At 41.9% G+C, this 20,951-nt stretch overlaps 1 protein-coding gene across 1 annotated transcript; it reads left to right on the forward strand.

Moving 5' to 3' along the window:
* The first annotated feature begins 372 nt into the window (after positions 1-372).
* On the forward strand, positions 373-6,564 carry PLK2 (polo like kinase 2). Its single transcript, XM_056325225.1, has 14 exons — positions 373-642; positions 1,081-1,188; positions 1,348-1,464; positions 1,660-1,789; positions 2,069-2,156; positions 2,542-2,637; positions 3,032-3,230; positions 3,315-3,462; positions 3,883-3,980; positions 4,612-4,735; positions 5,009-5,249; positions 5,348-5,477; positions 5,566-5,676; positions 5,799-6,564. The coding sequence occupies exons 1-14, from the start codon at positions 427-429 to the stop codon at positions 5,988-5,990; spliced, it is 1,998 nt and encodes a 665-aa protein (XP_056181200.1). The 5' UTR covers positions 373-426; the 3' UTR covers positions 5,991-6,564.
* Positions 6,565-20,951: the final 14,387 nt, after the last annotated feature.

Below are 20,951 nucleotides of genomic sequence, written 5' to 3' on the forward strand. Positions count from 1 at the left end.
GGCTCACGGCGGGATGAGGCCCCCCTCGCCGGGTGCCCACCCAGGGGGGCGGCGGTGGGCAGAGCGGCCGCCGCAGCTGCAGCGCGTTACAGGCCGACCTGAAAGCCACCCAGCCCGGCCCCTCGAGGCCTCCAGCGGGGGTTACCCCCGCTCCGGGATGCTGCTCCCGCCCCGCCGCTCCCGCACGGCCGCGCAGGGCAGGACGCGACGGCCTGCACCGGCCCAGCTCCCCTCGGCCGGCCGGCGGGGCGGGGCGGGGCCGGGCGGGGCGGGGCGGGGCGGGGCGGGGCGGGGCCGGGCCGGGCCGTCCCTCAGCGCCGGGGCGGAGCCTGCGCCCTTATATAAGGGGCGGGCCGGGGCGCCGCCGTCGGCAGCGGGCGGTTAGGGGTGGCGGAGGTGGGCGAGTGCAGCCGGCGGGGCGCGGGGATGGAGCTACTGCGGACGATCGCCTCCCCGCCGGGCGGCGGCGGCGCCAAGTGCTGCGAGGCGGCGCTGGGCAGAGGGGCCGGCGGCGAGTCGCGGAGGAAGAAGGCGGAGGAGCCCCCGCCGCACCAGCACGCCCACCCCGCCGCCGAGGTCTCCCGGATTATAACCGACCCCACGACGGGGAAGCGCTACTGCCGCGGCAAGGTGCTCGGAAAGGTAACGACTGCGGATGGCCCCGTGCCCCCCCGGGCGGCGGCCGGGCCGGCCTCTCTCCTCGGTGGAGCGCGGTGCGGAGCGGCCGCTGTGCTCGGCGGGACGCTGGAGCGCCCCGCGCTGCCGGCCGGGGGCTGCCCCGCTGCCGGCGCGGTGGGTCCGGGCACCGCTCCTGTCCCCGATTCGTCTCCGCCGCGGAACGCGAGCGGGGCCGTGCCATCGGCTCGGGCCAGCCTGCAGAAATGGCTTCGGTGTTGCATGCGGGGCGGGGGGCAGCCGTAGCGCGACCCCTCAGAGAGGCGACGAGCCGCAGAGCTGTCCCCGCATTGCCTTGTGCGAAGGAAGTCGCGCTCCTTGACTAATGCCTGAGCTGGTGAATGACTAACTGTGGGACTTCTTTCATACCTGCTATAATTGCTTTTTTCTCGTGTGTCTCTCTAGGGTGGATTCGCCAAGTGTTATGAGATGACAGATTTGACAACAAATAAAGTTTATGCTGCGAAAATCATTCCTCACAGCAGAGTAGCGAAACCTCATCAAAGGGAAAAGGTGTGTGTCGGTGAATGACTCTATTTTTCTCTCGTCAAACTCTCTTTGTGTGCTGGATTGCCTGGCCCTTTGCCTGAAATGGTTCTGATAGAGCTGCCTTCTTAACCATGTGGACGCAAGGCTAATAATGCTTCCCCCTCCCCCCACTTGTCTCTTCAGATTGATAAAGAGATTGAGCTGCACAGAATGCTTAATCATAGACACGTTGTGCAGTTTTACCACTACTTTGAAGACAGAGAGAATATTTATATTCTTCTGGAGTACTGCAGTAGAAGGGTGAGCATCAGCTGGGAGAAATCCAGTATTTACTTACCTGGAATCTGCACCTAATTTAAATGTGTGATGTGTAAAAGGTATTTTTTGTGGCCTCTTTAGTTGTTGTTTCTCCATACATTTATTTACTTGTGCTTAAGGTGAATCTTGTGTGTGAATAATCAGTAACATTTTTCTGCCTTTGTTTTTCCTCTGCAGTCAATGGCTCACATCTTAAAAGCAAGGAAGGTATTGACAGAACCAGAAGTACGATACTACCTCAGGCAAATTGTGTCAGGGCTAAAGTATCTTCATGAACAGGAAATCTTGCACCGGGATCTTAAACTAGGTAAGTTCTGCACCTCACCAATTTCAAAACACTCTTCCAGCCCTGTCACCATTGTACCACTTTCCGTTTGTATGGTGATAGCTTAACAAAATTAGCTCAGCCTGACTTACTTTTCAGTGGAAACTTGGGAGTGCTTAAGGGATGACATTAAGCATTCCTACTTTAAAAAAAAAAATCTTGGCTAGCTTCTGGCTTTGAACAAAGTATGACTCAGCACCTGTGGCAAATGCGTTCCAACCTTGCAAGAAAAGGACTAACTAGAATTTCTCTGTCTGCTAGGTAACTTCTTCATTAATGAGAACATGGAACTAAAACTGGGTGACTTTGGCTTGGCAGCTAGGCTGGAACCCCTGGAGCACAGGAGGAGGTAGGAGCATCAAGAAATGTAAAGTCTGGTAGTAAATGAAATCAAATTCATCTAGAAATGAGAAATCCTGTTCCACAGAAAAAGCTAATTGCTTCTAGGATCAAGCTTTCCCCTTCTAGAAAATGGGCTGCTGAGCTTTGACTTATTTAAATGCTCAGAGAAAAGCCAGAGGCATTTGACTGACTACTAGCACAGATACAAGTCTGCTATTCCTGTATCATGAAGACACCATGAAACACATCTACTATTAACATTCATCCAGCTCCTCTTTAGGAGTCTTAAGTTCTTGTCCAAACTTGAGAAGAAAACCTGCGCTATGAAAAATAGTTTCTCTGCTCTTTCTATCTAAAATACTGACAGGCTCTGTGGCCTCTTTGATTTGCAGAACAATATGTGGCACACCAAATTACCTCTCTCCAGAAGTCCTCAACAAACAAGGACATGGCTGTGAATCTGACATCTGGGCCTTAGGCTGTGTAATGTAAGTACTTCACTGCCTTTGAAATGAAATATTTCTGTCACTGGCTTAAGCTTTTAAGAGTTCAAAGGGGATGCAGTACTACATCAGTTTGGAGCCTTTTATACATGTGTAGCCCAAGTGCAGAAACTCACCTTTTTGTTGGGAGACAAACAATGCCTTTTCAATAGCTGTAGACAAGCATTGTGGGTGTGTGTAAAAAAAAAAAAAAAAACAACAAAAAAACCCCAAAACAAAACCAACCCAAAACCCAACAAACCCCCCCGCACACACCCCCAAAACAAAAAACAAACTGAAAAACAACACCCCCACCCCACCTCCTCCCCCTGCCCCAAACCAACCAACAAAAAAAAAACCAAACCAAAAAACCAATTCTTTTCCTTTGCCTTTTAAACAGGTATACAATGCTATTGGGAAGACCCCCGTTTGAGACCACAAATCTTAAAGAAACATACAGATGTATAAGGGAGGCAAGATACAGCCTGCCTTCATCTCTCTTGGCACCTGCGAAACACTTAATAGCTAGCATGTTGTCAAAAAATCCTGAAGATCGGCCCAGTTTAGATGAAATAATTCAACACGAATTTTTCTTACAGGTTTGTACTGTTTTCTGGCTGAAAAAAATATTCCCCCTAAAAATGCACTCTGGTCTAAAAATTTTTTGTATCGCACTTCCACAGGGCTTTACACCTGATAGGCTGTCTGCTAGCTGTTGTCACACTGTTCCTGATTTCCATTTATCAAGTCCTGCTAAAAACTTCTTCAAAAAAGCCGCTGCTGCTCTCTTTGGTGGTAAAAAGGATAAAGCCAGATACTTTGACACACACAGTAAGTGGATTTGTAGCTACACTTGAAACTTATCTCCATGCCATCACTGTCATGCTAGTAATATATAACTGTGAGATAGCAATCGAGTACTTGTATTTATGTCTCGGAGCTTCCCTGGGTTAGTTTTGACCTCTCTATCAGTAACTATAGACAGTAGCCTACAACCTACACCAACTTACGTAAGTGCGTGCTTCTTATGGCATACTAACAATCTATACTGGCCATCTGTTGTTCTGTAATGTCTATTAAAATTTAGTCTCTTCATGATCTGTGTATAATGGCACTGCTGTTCTGGGAGACTGGCAGGTTCAGAAGGAACTACTGGAGGGAGACAGTGCACATTCTGTAGCCAGCTGCTTAGGCTTTCTGTAATGGAACAGCACTTTCATATGCAACTAAGTATTTTTTCCTGTATTACAGACAGATTAGCTAAAGAAGATGAAGAAATCTACAAGCTCCGGCATGATTTGAAGAAGACATCAATAACCCAGCAGCCCCACAAACACAGAACAGAAGAGGTAAATGCAAGTGCAGTTCAATTCAAATACAATAACAGTTGGGTGGAGTAGCTGTAATTAAATTATATTTGACTTGGATATCAGAGCTGGGGCTGTACACAGCATAATCAAGCTTAAATGATTTGCAGAGTTGCTTTAAGAGGGCTTAACCAAGCTTCACCAAGGTATAGTAGCCTTTGTAGGGAGACTATCAATTTTGGCTTTTGAGTGTAATTATAGTATCTGCCTAGACTCCATTGTCATCTGTGTGGTAACTTGTCTGCCAGGTGCTCTTTCCCAATATTCCAAATACAGGACTTCAGTTTGTGATTAACTAGGACTTCTTAAAGAATAAATTGCTGAGATCTCATTCCTACCATTTGGTGTTTAGAGCTGCACACAGCTGTTCTAGGGCAGGAGAACACAGAACTGATTAGTAGTGTGTAAGATGCAAATTGGAGATCTAAAGAATGGAAAGACCTGGCTTGCTTCTTTAAGCTTAGTCTAACAGCAACTCTTTATACTTGCTGGAAACACTAATACCGGTTTCCCTAGAATTTATCATTTGAGAAACAGGAGAGCCATGCAAAACCTGTATATAGGCCTTGGCTTGTGTTATGTTTGATGTTTACATGTCTGGCATCTCTTCCAGGAGATTCAGCCTCTTATCACAACTGTAGTGAAGCCTGGAGTGTTGCCAGAAACTAGGCAGATTGGAGACTCTATTCGGATGATAGTCAGAGGAACTTTGGGAAGCTGCAGCAGTAGCAGTGAATGTAAGTGCAGCAAAATGTAATCTCTAATTCTAAATCCCACCTTTACTTTCTTCATGTCTCTCTCGGGCTTAAAAACTTGAAACAAACAGCTGCTTTCCCCCCCACCCCCTATTTTTGATGCTCTAAATTTTACAGCCAATACTTTGGAAGAATTAAAACTGGAAAGCCATAAAGGCTAAACTTGTTAAAATTACAGTCTAGATAACTGAAAAGTTTAGAATGAAGGCTGGTTCTCTGTGCACTTCTGTCAGTCTGATAATCCTTCTCTTTAAGGCCTGGAAGACAGTACCATGGGAAGTGTTGCTGATACAGTTGCAAGGGTGTTGAGACGATGTCTGGAGAACATGCCAGAAGCAGACAGCATTCCCAAAGAACAGCTGACAGCATCCTTCCAGTGGGTTACAAAATGGGTGGACTACTCTAACAAGTATGGCTTCGGCTACCAGCTGTCAGATCACACAGTTGGTGTCCTTTTCAACAATGGGGCACATATGAGTCTTCTGCCAGACAAAAAGTAAGTACAATTACAAAACCAACAACTCACTAAGGTGGTTTACACATGAAATGCTTTTTTTCACCTCTAATCTCCTTACTTTCTTTCTCCTTTTACAGGACAGTTCACTACTATGCTGAGCTAGGGCAGTGCTCTGTCTTCACAGCCACAGAGGCTCCTCAACAATTCATTAGCCAAGTAACTGTACTGAAGTATTTCTCTCATTACATGGAAGAGAACCTCATGGATGTAAGTTCAGCATATTCTGGGCCTTGAGCTGTAAAAATACACTAAATGTGAACTGAGTGTTTAGCATAATGTCTGCTCCCTTTTTCAGGGGGGAGACTTGCCCAGCCTAACAGATGTACGCAGGCCCAGGCTTTACCTCTTACAATGGCTTAAATCTGATAAAGCATTAATGATGCTCTTCAATGATGGCACGTTTCAAGTAAGTTTGGTAGCATCCCTGGAGAAAACGTTTCTGAAATACTTTATTGCAAGAAACCTAGATAAATGCCAGAAATGTTAGAGGAGAAAGTATACAAGCAGGAACTTGCTTCTCTTTTACAGGTGAACTTCTATCATGATCACACAAAAATCATCATTTGCAATCAGAGTGAGGAGTATCTTCTTACCTACATCAATGAAGAGAGGATATCCACAACGTTTCATCTGACAACTCTTCTGGTTTCTGGATGCTCACTGGAACTAAAACACAGAATAGAATATGCTCTGAACATGCTGCTGCAGCGATGTAACTGAAGGGACTGACTGTTAAACCAAACAGACCCTCTTGTTCACTGTGAAATCTACAGTGGAGATGGTGGAGCATATGGTGATGATGGATGTGTTGTGGTACGAAAACTTGACTGTCCTAGTGTGCTGGGCACACATCTATTAGAAGCCTAAACCTACTGTTGGACTAAAAGAGTTTTACAAGGGGATATTTGGACCATAGCTTTCCTTGCTTCGTGTTTGTGTGTTAAAGATATTTCTGACTTGAACTCTGAGCAGAGTATGACTGCTTCCTCTGTAAGAAAGCATTTCTGATGGAGTTAAGCTGTGAATACACATCTGGAAAGGGAGGGAAGGGAGAGCTCCGTTGTTGTGGAATAGCTGTAATAAGCGGCTTCTGGCTGCTTAACTGTGAACTATGGCCATACTTTTTCTGTTATTTTTAAAAAATACCCACACTTGGGGCTGGCAAAGTGCATTCCTTGTTAATAATTTTTTTATTTATTACAGCCTAAAGTGAAGTATTTATTACCAACATTTTTTTTGGACCTTGGCATTTAAAATATCAATCTGTTGGCAATAAAGGGAATGGAAATCTGAAGCATCGTTCTCTACTCTTTTTACAGTACAACTTGACATGCTTTGCATTACCAAAAATCTTGCCAGGTCTACTTTCCTTACACTGTTTTTGAGAAATCTGCTACAGGTCAGGATATAAATTACAGGCTTTAACACTGAACAATTTCTTGGTGTCTATGCTCACTTGTAGTCACAAGCATCAATAAGGGGCTGCTAGTGATAGCAGCAACCCTGAAGCAACTGCTGATGGAGCTTGCAGAGCAATAATGTAGGCCTTGACAGCTGGCTATTGTCCTAGAGGCTAAAAACAGAAGTATGGATCTTTTCAAGATGCTACATCCCAGAATTGATACTGATCTTTTACACTGACTGAAAGGAACTTCTTACATCTGGATGGTATTTGCTGGACAAGTAGCTATGATAACAAGCTGTATAAGCTTCCTCCTTTTACTTGTGGAAGCCTGGCTCTTACTCACCAAGGGACTGAAGTGTCCTAACACCTCAATGCTGGAATGAATTGTCCGTATCTGTCACTGCCCCCCCCCCCCCCCCCCCCCCCCCGTTGTGCTTTGTGTGTGACTTTCTACCCTTGGTTAAATGGTAACCTCAGTAACATCAAAATGGTGAGAAGATTAAAGGCTGACTTAGTATCCTAACTTTGGGTTTATTCTACCAAGTTGATAACATTGGACAAGCACAAGTACTTAAGACCAATTACCTTTTGTGGTATGCCGTAAGTTCTCTGTAAAACAGGTCAAACAGATGAGAACAGCATAGGGGTGGCCTGCTATTCAGTGAAATCCCACTGCTAGTGAGTGTACACTTATTAAAACTGGAGGTAATGCCATTTGTCAGTTAAACTATGCAAATAGATGGGATTATTGAGGGCTCATGGCTCAGTGCAGAGGGGCAATGTCTGCTTGTGGGCTGGGCTTATTTATCTCTAGGTGTTGCATAGCACCTGGACCTATATAAACACATAGCAGTCTTCAAGCAACCATTCTGATGCAGCAGCAAGCAGTAGTTCAATTGCTTATTTGGAGTAATCTTCAGATTATTCTTGGATTAATCTTCAGATATAATTCAGATAAACAGACCTCAATTGCCATCACAGTTTCAATCAAAGCAGCTGAATGCAAGGAACAGGCAGTCAATTAATAAAATGCAGACTAAACAAAGTACAGATGTGAACCCAAAACAGTGAGCAGAGGAGGTATCACTGGCTTGCTTCATCTTGCAGTGTGTATAAATGTGATTGTTTTCCTTGTATTGAATACCATGCATTAGGTAATATTTATTTACTTCTCAAGTCTAGACAGAAAGACCTAATTGAGTTCTTCACATGGATTCATTAATGTAATTAGGCAGTTCAGTGAAGTATGTACTTGCTATAGTGAGCAGAATTCAGCTTCCCAGCTGTCAACTTTCTTCAGGGGATAATGATTGATTTTATTATTGGGAGGCCATGACTGACCTAACTGCTGAACATACACGTTCACTGTTGAGCCCTTTTCTCTTACAAAGTCAAATCTTATGTTTTGTTAATGACACCATAAACATACAGTTTTATGACAACATAAGCATACACTTTGTGTGCATTTGAAACACAAAAATTACTTGAGCTATAGAACTGAACTTCTTCAGATGGAAAAATAGTTCTTTGACTGTCTATGTGCTGGAGAAAGTACGAACCTTTACTTCAGCTGCTATAATTTGAATATCAAAATCATTTTTCTATGCCTGAAATTCAGGCTAGTGTATGCAAATAAACTGCTTCAAGTGAAGGATATTAAAAGTGGATGTAAGGGCCCCAGATTCTATTGGAGGATGCTAAGTTGGTTGTGGACAGCTGTAATGCACCTCACTCAAATAGTTAAGTGGGTCAGTTATTTGTACATAATGTGTATGTGTGGTACCAGGATGCTTGATGCTTTCTAAATCCTTTTGTATCTTTCTGATTGGTGCTCTGTATCCTTGTCTCACATTTCGTTTTCTTATTGCAGAGTGAGAGGTGTTTAGGTCAGGTTAGGGAGAAATACCCATTTCAAAGTACACTACTTTTGCCCTAGTCTGTCAGCCCAAGGAGAGAAAGCTGCTTTAAAATTTGTAATATAAGAACTTGCATCAGGAGCAAAGGTTCTGAAATTCTTTCCCGGGGAGATCCTGTCTTAAATGAGACACTGCAGTGCACTAATGGACCTTCTTTAACCAATCACATAACATCCCTGTTGTAATTCTGCATATGGAAAGATTACTATTAGAAAAGTACGTGTCCAGTCCTCTATATTACAAATGCCTTACTTTCTCTTGAAAGAAAGTTGTAAGATCTGGATTTTATGCTTGTCAAGCAGTGATCCTAACCCTTTATATTGAAAACAAGAGCAAACACAGCATAAGAGTTTAGCTTGAAGAGCATAGGTACTTGAATGAAAATGTGGGGATTAAAGGGTTAGGTGAAAATTCGCACATGGGTTTCGCGGGTATGAGCGGTGGACACAAGAAATAATATTGCCAAGAATAAAAAGTCTCCTGTACTCTTATCAAAGCATTTTTATCAATCTTAAAATACATTTTTGCAAATATACATACATACATACATGTGTAGCCCAGTGTGATAGCCTGCCAGTGGCACACAACTCAAGGAAATTATTCAAATAGTCATGCTTCAACATTAACGTAATGTATTACCCAGTGATGCCATTAGTCATTCAAGTGTTTTAGGGCATTCTGTAATCCATTCAAAATGTTCTGAAATTAGTCCATTTCATTAAATCACTTAATATACTGTGTATAAGAAAAAATAAATCAGGGTTTGGGTTATATGCTACACTGCAATACTGAACACTTTCTGACATGGTCCAGGTTACTTAGGAAACTAGAAAAAGATTCAGTCACTTTAAAGCTATTTCATTACTTTTTAAAATAGTCAGTGGAGAATGATCTTTCTGCTGCCCATCAATAGCTATGAATTTCCTGCCTGATTAGATGGATTCTAAATGTACATGTCAATTAAGAAAATTATAGATTCTTATACGTAATTATGAACTCCCAGCTAGATGCATACCTAAGGAATCAACCAGAATCATGCATGGCATAGAACATAGCTTTTTCTTTTAATATGTTTTTATACTCTTCATGCCTTATTATCATCAAAGCGGCAGACGTCTTCAATTGAATTGCCACACTGTTAGACCAATACATAAAAATTAAAAGGTTAAACCCCATTTAAATCTACAGTATTGGAAATAAATATCATGGTTCATCAGCATTTGGAAATTAGTATAATAGAACATAAAGATTTAGCCTCTGGGATTGATCTGTGTAAATTAGCTTCATCATGGAAACAAAATTGATGTGAAAGATTCTGTTATACTGACACAGAGTTAGGCTAAATTTGAAATGGTTGCTAGTTGGTTTTTTTTTTCTCTAGTGTGAAATCATGGTGAAAAAAATGTTTTACATTGTCCATATCATGTAGATGGGATCTGATGTGCTTTTTGCTACTTACTGTTTGAAGAAACACCTTAAACTGTCATGGAAGGAATATAAAAGAGTCAATGAAATCAACAGTACCTTACACAGAGGCATTATTGGTAACAAGCAGGCCCAGGTAAGTTACTAAACATTCAGAGGTTAAAAAGCAGTAAGGTACTTTACGGTTGCCTTCACAAAGGATTCTGAGTGGAAGAACTAAATGAACGCCTCTGCACTTTGCCAGATTGTAGTGCTGCCTTCTTTTGTGGCAGGCCAGAGATGAAGATTACTCCATGCTCTGCCTCCCTTACTTATCTTGAATGATCATGGAAATGACTGCTTATTTTCCATCGACAATTTCACAATTCAAATAAAGGAGATGGTGGAACAAGTAGGCTCTGAGTGGGTGAGTGGGTGTGTGAGTGGGTGAGTGGGTGGGTGGGTGGATGGATGTCTCTTCATACACTGAGAATCTCAGGCAAAGGTGGACACAAGAAAGTGGAGGGAACTGGTAGTCAGCCCAGAGCCCCAGACATGTGCAGTGCATCGTTTCTCCTCACCAGCTTTTCCCAAAGACTTCAGCAAAACCTCTGTAGTCTTCCCACCAGAGAAAAACCTTGATCTCTTTACAGACCTGTTAGATTTTGTCCAGAGAAATACTCATATTCTGACTGTGGATATTGAGTGGATAAATAGATTAAAATTCTTTTAAATTCAACCACTTTCTTTAAAAACAAAAAGTTAGACACTTGCTTCACAACGTATTTAATGCTTTACTGTGGTTATTAATACAGATTTCAGCTAACCCTTTTTCCCTTCCTGGAGATCTGTTTTCTACCTTCCCTCTAATTTTCTGTTCTTTTTTCCTCAAGATCCCACCCTGGGGAATAAGCACCAGCTCATTTAAATTATTTACCTGGATTTAAGATCTCTGGGGCCAATAACCTATCATACAGCTAGGTCTTCCTAGACAAAGATGACTCCAAAGTGCTATAATGATGCAAATAATCCATTTAGAACCTAGTCATCTTGGACATCATTCCTCTTTTCATCATTCCTGTATGGACACCATTCTTCTGAAGGACTCAATTAACAGTATTTCACATGAAATGACCACTGTATCAACACTGTTAACAAGATGAATAAAATAAGTTTTGAGGTCACCTTTTCAATCTTGCTGCAGAGTCAGGAAGATCTCACCTGCTCCCAGTCATGTTTCAAACACTTTCACAGCATTAGAATCAAATTAATAGGTAAAGTCTGAAAATTCATGAAAATTCTACATGTACAAATTTTCTGCTTTTAAAGGTAACTTCTGTAATTTATAACTTACAGTGATACGGCTTTTTTCCTTATTTATTATAAATAAAGGCACTGAAAAGTTCAAAGAATGTTTATGAATTTTGATTGGAATTCAGTGGAGGAGAGAAAGAGACAGGGCTTTTGTAGTGGGATTCTGGCTCCAGTGGATGGAGACTACTGGTTCTGATGGCAGGGAAAGTATAGTGCCTTATAAAGTAGGCTGTGGCACAGGAGGACAGTCAGTGAGAGCAGAAGAAAGGATGCAAGGTTATGCCATTAAAGCAAGTTTAATCTCCTATGGAAAAAAACTTGCTTATCATCCTCAAGGCTAGCTTCTCATGCCTGCCATCACATTAGGTCATGGATAGCTGCAGTAAAAAGTGCATGAGAGTTACAATAAAATGGGTGGAACAGGAAAGGCTGGACTTTTTACTATAGGGAATCCAAGGCAGCTGATACAAGCTTATGGTAATTTAAATGCCTTTTATTATGTGTTAACGTAGGGTGCAACAGTTGTGTATGATGTTTTACATAGAAATGAAAAAAGCTAGCCTGATTTTCAGATGCCCCAACCTCTTTTAGGCTGAACACCTGCAGAAATGGAAGTGGATGGTCTCTGCTTAAAATTGAGGTTAAATACCTTGTAACAGAACACAGGGTGTGATAGTGTCAGGCAGGGGTTACGGAAAGGGGAATGTACACACAGTGATTATGGGATTATTCAGTAGTATATGATGCTGTTTCTGTCTCTCTAAGCACTTACACTGAGCTTCTCATACTCGCATCGGATCATCTCCACATCATGTCAGTTCCTTCTTGTTATTGTTAATTATAAATAATTAGAAGGTTAGCTTGGGAGGGTGAGTCATGGCAAAAAGAGGGTATGTGGGAACACGTGGGTTTACAGTGGGGTTCTGGAAGAAGTCAGGGAGCTCACAGCACTGGGAGGAAGGGAAGGTGACTCAGGGGAGGGACCCCTGGCAAGGAAACATGGGGGAGGGCTGGCATGGGTAGCCAGCAGAGGCAACAGAGGCACCGGTTTTAAACCCTCCCCCAGAGCAAACTAGCGAAGGGAGGCAGGGAGGCAGGAGGCAGCCGAGGAGCGGAGGAGGCCGGGGGGGGGGGGGGGCAGCAGCAGGTCTTAAGGCTCAAGGCAGGCCCGGCGGGGCTGTGGTGTCCTGCTGCAGGCGCAGGCCCGGAGGAGGCCTGGGGCAGGTGGCGGGGAGGCCCCACAGCGGGCCCAGGGCTGGGGCGGCCCCACTCAGCCACCTCTGCCACACGGATGAGGGTCACTGTGGGGGGAAAAGAGTGGGCTTTGGAGGACGAAATAATAGCCAATAAATGCCATAGAGGAATTGACCCATGATCAGTCATTGAAATGGAAGGAGTAAGTGGGAGCTGCTCCTGTGTTTGCATCAGGGGACAGATCTCAAGTGTCATCTCATGAGTTTGTGTCAAAGAAAGCTGCTAGAGACAGTACTCTGAGGGGACAGGCAATGACATAGAAGACAGGCAGCATGGACCAGGGCTGAAATAGAGGGAAGAAACTGTTGTGGTGAGAGAAAAGGCAGCGACATGAATCAAGAAAAAAGAAGGAAACAAGTCAAGTGGGGAAGTTCAAAATCCCAGAAGAATTAGAGCCTTTCCATATTAAATGTACCTAAGAACCAAAAAGAGATATTTCAATTTACTTATTAGCAGCTTTTTTCCACACCTGCTGCCAGGAGTGCTGAGAGCGCAGTGCTGAAGTGGGTTAAGCAGAGGATTAGCTGTGTGAAAGTGGAGGCTGTAGGTGCAGGCATTGTGCTGGCAGGAGGAGACGGGAGCGGAGCAGGACAGGCGAACGCAGGAGGCACACAGGGGAGTGAATTTGTCTCCACATGTAATGGAGAAGGCACCATGTCAGGAGGCAGCGCACTTACTACACACAACATGCACCTCTGAGGAAATTGAATGCAAAGTGTTTAGAAAATGTTCACATTCTCAGTAAAACAGAGGATTAAGAATGATCCAGTTAGATTAGAGGTGCTAGCACTGGGGACCAGTATTGCAAGACAATGCATTGCTCTGAGTCACTGGTTTCATTCTCGCATGGGCCTTTATTAACTGCAAATCTTTACCTCCTGATGGTTGCCTCATGTGAAATGAGTTGGTGGCTCATTTCTGTTCATACTGAGAAGGTATCCACATTACAAAAATCATCACTGCTAATTACAAGCCATTTGCTTTAATTGGTATCCTTGCTGGAAGTCTTCAGAGGCAAAAAGGCTAATGACTAAACAACCGGCATGGCAACTAAACACCCTGTTTCCATGAAGCTGGGGTCCTGACTGGTCAGGGACTATGTGGGGTGGCTGACCAAGGATATGGCAGTTGTTGTCTGGCATGTGTGAGGTGGCCTTTTTAGAACCAACCAATTACCTGAGCCTAAGCTTTCAGCAGTGCTGAGAATTTATGACTTTTTTATGCTGTACCTGTTCTGTACTGCTACTTGCAATAGAAACAGCTTTCTGTCTCCAAATATTCTTACCATGTTTTATCTTCTGACTTTCTGGTTGTTGCTGCTTTCATGTGATTGCCTATCATCTGCATAAATGACAAAGTAAATAACTTATATTTTTAAATTTATCCATAATAAGGGAAATTAATGTCTTAATAGATTGCTTCCCCGCCCCCTCAGATTTCCCTTTTCAGATAGTTTCAGCTGTAGAAGCACAGTAGGAAGTCATTGTAACCATCCATCCTTCAATTAGAAACGTAACATGAAGAAGAAAATAGTAAGCCTACTGTCTTCTGGTTTTGCTAGTTACTGGCTAATTTTGCATCATGCAGCATCTGTGTAACTGGAGAAGTAGGGGGAAACCCCAACTTATTAGCTAACCTAAGTAATAGCAACAGCAAATACACCACACAGCAGGAGCCTTAACGTTTCCTGAGTATCCAGATATCACAACCTTGGCGTACAGAGCTCAGATAACCTGAAACATTTGGAACAGACAAGCAGAAGGACAGTTTCTGGGATAACCAGATTTCAGGGAGGCGTGTGGACATTGGGAATACAATTACCTGAAAAGAGTAACAACTCAGCAAGGTGAAACAGAAGCCTTGCCCAAAATGAGAGTCTGTAGCATCATTGTCTCTGTGATTCATAGTCTGATTCCCCTTGAATGTTACACCCAGCTCATACCTGGAGTGCTGAAGGTCCCCTTGGGAATCTGTTTAATATTTAGGGGCTCTTCTGCAGGGCTTCCGACTTCACAGATTCTTCCTGGATACTAACTCACTGCTATGTGGAACAAGCTTGTTGGATAAGGAGCACTAGTACATCTGTTTTGCAAAAGTAAGAGGGCTCAGAGGGAATTTGCTTATCAGTTTGAGATCTCATTCCCCAGTGCTTCTCAAATGTTCAGAGCTCTTATTGTTATCAGTTTCTCCTCCTTTTGCTCAACATTTCTTCTAATCAGGTCCTGTGGTCTCAAAGTAGGGACTTGGAGGATGAGGAACTTGCAACTAGTGATGACCTTGCTTTTCAGGGAGGAAAAGAAAAAAGTAACCAAACCCACTAAATGATCCTATAGGTAGACATGGTCTTTTCTACTTACCCTCAAATCTTTCCACAAGCAGTAGATTTATGCTGTGGACTTATTGAAACCAGGGTCTTGGAAAAACAAAGGATGATCCTGTAATTATGTGACCAGTTTACGTTGCACAAATAACTTTTGTTCTACTGTTTCCTATGGTCAAGTATTGGACGTTGCAATTGTAATTATATTCAATAGCAGAGGTTTATAAATGCAGGTTTTTTAACCAATTTGGACTCTGCTAAACTAGAAAATGGAGGAAAATGTAATCAGTGGATTATGTGCCATCTAAAAGACCTTTAGACATTTCATTAAATTTATTCTCTCTTTGATAGCCTAAACAAAGAGCATTTTCATATTTGTAATTTCAATAATGCTTATAAAAGGCTTTCTGAATTCGCTAGATAGAAGGGATCTGTTATCCCATGTTTTCTACTAGTGAACAGATATAAAACAACCATAAAACTCAAAGTCCTTTAAATCTCATGCTTTCAAGAATGCTTACAAAGTAAGATTACAGCAGGTACAGAGAACAAGTAGAATGACTCTACCTAATACTATCTAGGGATGAATAAATCCGTAACACCATTTTAAGTTAAGTGTAGAAGAAAACTAGTAGTACTTCAGGTACTGCAGAGCAAATTGCAGCACAGTTTTTACTTCTTTTCTGAATAAAGGAATAAAGAAATGTAAAGAAGTTTTATGATTTTGGCTGAATTTGACTTACTGGTCTCATTTGAAGAAGGAATCTCTTTTTTTGTCTAATGAATGCTTCTCCAAAATGAAGGAATGCAAAATTATTACTTTTTAAGTGGAATAGACATTCCTTATTGCCTTAGGTGCTTATTATGGGTAAATTGTGCTTGCCTGGGTCATCGATACCTCTGATACCACTGAAACCAGGAGAACTGCACTGAGAAAAGGAAGCTGTATTTGTTGCCAGTGATCTCATTAGGTAAGAGCTTGGGGTGGCAGAACTTTTGGAATGTGATTAGTGCTCATGATTTCTAGGGGTGGCTACGTGTCTTTCTGAAGAGAAAGGACACAAGATCCCTTCTCCTGAGGGACCTGCCAAGCAGTTGCCACCAGTGGCTGCTGTCCTCTGCAAAAAAATTCTGATTTCAGGAAATGTTCAGACAGGCCCAAGGAGCTGAGTTAGTATCTCCTGTTGCAGCAGTGTGAACTAATTATAGACACAGAGTAATTGTTGAGTAATAATGTGGTGAGGAATGACAGGAGGAACAACAATAAGATTATGTGGTCACTTGGCAAGGGATGGTGCTTGGTATAATGCAGTTAAGGGGGGTTGTTTGTTGTTTTATTCTAATTAGGGTGTATGTCCTGTTTGCTAATGTCATTAAGGTATTGTGAAAGGAGTGTGTCTGGGGAATGGACCTAAGAGAATTCGGGACAATGAACTTGCAGAACAACTTGGAACAGGCACTCTGTGCAGAGGGCATAATATGGAAAAAACACAGAGATAGCTGTTGGACCAAGACGCAGAGACTGCTGGCATTGACAAAGTAAGGGACATAGGCCGTTGGGTCACACACCTGGGTAATAGGACACAGCAAAGTAGTGATATGACCTGATCTGACACTGCTAAGATCAGTGAACCATTAACCTACCTAAAAAGCATGATCAAGTACAGAGACATGACTTTTGAGAAAATTTCCCCACAGGCAGAAGCAGATGGGCCTGAGCTCATACTCCTTTTGCTCTGATCAGAAGCAACCATCTCTGGTCCTCATAGCGCTCATCCAAAATACACCCTGAAAAAGGATGGCTTGGATATGGTATAGCTATATGGCTTGTGAACAGAGCTGGCTTACACTCGAGCTGCTTGGAATGGACAGTGGGATCACACCTACGGTGCCCATCTGTGTGAACATACTGACTGCCACTAACTTCAGTTCTAGATCTAGAGTGTTTTCATGCAGTATTTAGGTTTGCCACAAATAGGTAGTTCTAAACATGTCCTCTGAAGTGTGAATTTCCATTCACAGATACCACCTGGGAGCACACTTCAAAGAAGGTGCTCCCCTCTGCAACTCCCTTGCCAGTAGCATGGCTTGAATAAACAGTGGGTGAGCTCTGCAGCAAAGATTCAAAGGCTGACTTTTGAAAAGCTGGTTTCTGAGCATACTTGTGGTTAGAAGTGCCTCCCTTGGGTGAGCTACTGCAAAACTTGCTGTCTCCTGTGAGGCATGAGACTTTCCCGTGAGGAATGAGCTCTTTCCAATGCTAAAGCACAAGTTAGATGGAAGTTAGTCTATCTGGACATGGTTCCATCTCCTTTTTCTGCTGAAGATATGTTATCTTAAGACAATTTAAGAAAGCTGATTTAAAGATAACAAGAAATGGTCTTTTCGTTTCAGAACTGCTAAACAGTGACAGGTATTCAAGTGTGAGTCAATATGAACAAATATATGCTACTAACAAAATTTCTTCGTATTTATTATAAGGGAAATACAGATAACTCTGGATCAGTCTGCTCTGCATCATTTAGGGAAAGTTGGGATACTAACTACTGGGAAAAGTAGCCAGTTACTACAAAAATATGAGAAAATCCCTCTCTCTTGTGCTGGTTTTGTTTGGTAGGGTTTTTTTTTTGTTTTTTTTTTGTTTGTTTGTTTTGGGGTTTTTTTGGTTTTAAATATATATATAATTTAAGTAAGACCTAGTAATTTAATACAGGACATCCTGCTACTGTATAGGATAACCTTGAGAAGCATGGCTGATATCCCACCTTTTCTGTGCTTCTTTACCAGGTGCTTTCTTTGCCATCTTAACTGATTCTTTCTTTGGTGTTTTGTTCCTTAGTCTTTGTAGTTTGCCTACAAAGAGATTACACACCTCTGTTGTGAATGCACATTCCTTTGACTTCCCATTCTTCTGACACTGCTGAAAACACTGGATGTTTGCCTACCACACAGTCTTATTCTTTCCCGTGGTTTGCTAGTATTGAAAGTAGTACAGGATCAGTGCCAGTGGAAATCACAAGTTAATCTTTTCCTGCTAAATGTGGCATATAGTTATTATGTACAGTAAAATATAAAATTCTAATCAGACAACTAAAATCTCTTTAATTACAGAAAAAGTGATGCTACTCAACTCTGAGTTTTAGAACTTTTGAATTTAAACACTTCATCTTGACCCAGGTTAAAAGGAAGTTACGTTTTTTCAGGGAGTAGATCAACATTTCTCGTTCCTGTAAGAAACCTCATTAAACAAACAAAACTGAGACACTCAAATCCATTATTCTCTTCTGAAAATCTAAGAATGTTGTCATTATGCTACCAGATAATTGAACACTTCTTCTAACATACTGTTCTGCTTATCTGCAGCTACTCAGCTAGACGACTCATTAGCTTTTACAAGTTAAATAGTTCCCATTTTCTTTTTGTGGTTTACAGTTCTACTCTATTTTCCAAATTAATTTCATATTGAAATTGATGACACTAAAACCCACTCAGCCACTTCCTTTATTTCAGTTTTTATTCTCTCTCACAAAATACAGTGTAATTTATTTTTTGTTTATCCCATGAAAGACAAAGGATTAATGCTACTCTCAAAAACAAAATGTCCTATCCATCTTCTGTTTGTGTGAATCTACAGAAGTAGGTTATATCTGGAAAGGGAAGGGCGTAAGCAGGAAAAAGTCTCCTGATACTCTATAGCCAAGTAAAACTGAAGAGTTAAATTCTGACACCTTTCTCTCCTTGAGGTTTGTCAGTTTTGATTGGGATTGCATGACCATTTCTTGCATGATGGAGATTGGAATGTTTCTGGGACTTTTTTATATCCTTTATAGGTAATTTAGGGAAGTTCATCTGGAGGAACAGTGAAGAACTCTTACAGAATAAGTGAGGTACCTTGAACAAAAGGGTGTCTACTATGGGAGCACAATGCTTCCTACCTTTTAAATGCTTGTTTGCTTGTTGTTCCTTTATTTTATTTTATTTTATATTTTATTTTATTTTATTTTATTTTATTTTTTTATTTTATTTTCTTTTATGACATCATCCAAATAAAACTTGGGTAAGTACTTGCAGGCCAGTGCAAACTTCCTAAGTATGGGTAGTCAAGTGGTTAATTCACAGACTAAATGGAAATTTAGAGAGTGCTCCTCAGCAATGAAGGAAATTTGCATGAGGAACGAAGCTGTGCTAGTATAACAGTGAAGAAGAAAGCTGAGGCATTTTAAAATGAGTTAATAAGATGGTGGTGTATATTGAGCAGATTTCAGGAACAGGCTGAAAAGCAACAGCACTTGCCGATCCCCTGCTGTGAGGCGAGGGAGGCCTGCCGTGGGTACCATGCCTTACAGTCTCACTTCCCAGCCCCCTTGTGGCAACTCTGAGGTCTCTGACCTGCTGTGCAGGTACTCTGAAGACTCGGGAAGAATTTCTTGCTGAACACTTGTACATACATCCTATGAACTCACAGCTGGCTGATTGGAAACGATTTCTCCCACTGGCAATAGATCTTTAAATATTCTCGTTGGTCATAAAGACAACCACAGAGTAATTTTTTTCTATTTTTTTCCAGATAGGAAGGTAATCATAAGAGTTCTCCAAATTCTTTCCCAGCTGTGCTAGTTTTGACTGGGATAGACTTTTGGCTGGGAAAGAGTTAGTTTTCTTCATACGAGCTAGTCTGAGGCTGTTTTTTGGATTTGTGCTGAAAACAGGGTTGATAACAGATATTATGACAGATAACAGAGATATTTTCATTATTGCCTAGCCGTGCTTACACAGAGTTAAGGCTTTTTCTGCTTCTCACCCCATCCCACCAGTGAGAAGACTGCAGGTGCACAAGAAGTTGGGAAGGACACAGCCAGAAAAGCTGACCCCAACTGATCAAAGGGATATTCCATACCATATGATGTCATGCTCAACATATAAAGCTGGAAGAAGAAGGAAAGGGGGAATGTTCAGAGTGATGGGATTTGTCTTCCCAAGTAGCTGTTACACATGATGGAGCCCTGCTTTCTGGGACATGGCTGAACACTTGCTTGCTGATGGCAAGTAGTGAATGAATTTCTTGTTTTGCTTTGCTTGTACATATGGTTTTGTTTTACCCATTAAACTGTCTTTATCTCAACCCACACTTTTTCTCACTTTTACTCTTCCGATACTCTCCCCCGTCCCATGGTGGGGGAGTGAGAGAGTGGCTGCGTGGTGCTTAGCTGCTGGCTGGGGTTAAACCATGACACCAGCATAGGCAATATATATGATATTAGTAATGTAAAGAAATGGTTGTAGAACTGAGGTCTGATAAAGTCTTTTATCTGGAAAGGAAAGTTGTAACACAAGATTGATTCTCATACAGGTTTGAAAGTACCAAGGGACTTTCAGTAGGAATTTGGTAAACATCACTGGCTCACTTCTCAACAGTTTTACAGACTTCACCTTTAGATCACTCATAAGCTGTTGTTTATTTGATATTTTCCTACATTCAGGCTCTTCAAAAATTTCCTTTAACTTCACGTACAAACACAGTGACTGCATCAAACCTGTTAAAGTTGCTAACTGTTCTGCAGTGTCCTAGAACGCTGGCCTAGTATAAGAACTATAAGTCATGGTTCACATGGCACTGTCAAGTAACCTTTCTTTAAGTGATACTGGTAAGCAAGTTTCTTAACATGAGCTTTTGCAGGGCTTGAAGTACTTTCAAAGTAATACTAGATATCAGTGTTATTTTTATGGTGTTTAAATGCAAATCTGTCTTAAATTCATGGGTGGGAAAGTAAAACATTTCTGCACTGTGCTAGATTCCATTAACAAAACAATGTTATGAATGGTCAGGTGCTTTTCTAGTCTATATAAATACTGACATCTAAGGTGTCAGAACATTGTACTAGTTCTCATGTACTTATTTTTATACAAATAGGGCAGGGCTCAAGATATCTTTCTCCTGTTGCCTGCCCAAAATTGATGATTCCACATATGTGAATTTCAAGTAAGTGGACTCATTTTCTAGTGACAAAATAATCTTCATTATTGTAGAGGCCTCTCAGATTCTTTCAACAAGGTGCAAATACTTATTT

The sequence above is a fragment of the Falco biarmicus genome, chromosome Z, assembly GCF_023638135.1.
Source record: "Falco biarmicus isolate bFalBia1 chromosome Z, bFalBia1.pri, whole genome shotgun sequence".
NCBI classification, from domain to species: domain Eukaryota; kingdom Metazoa; phylum Chordata; class Aves; order Falconiformes; family Falconidae; genus Falco; species Falco biarmicus.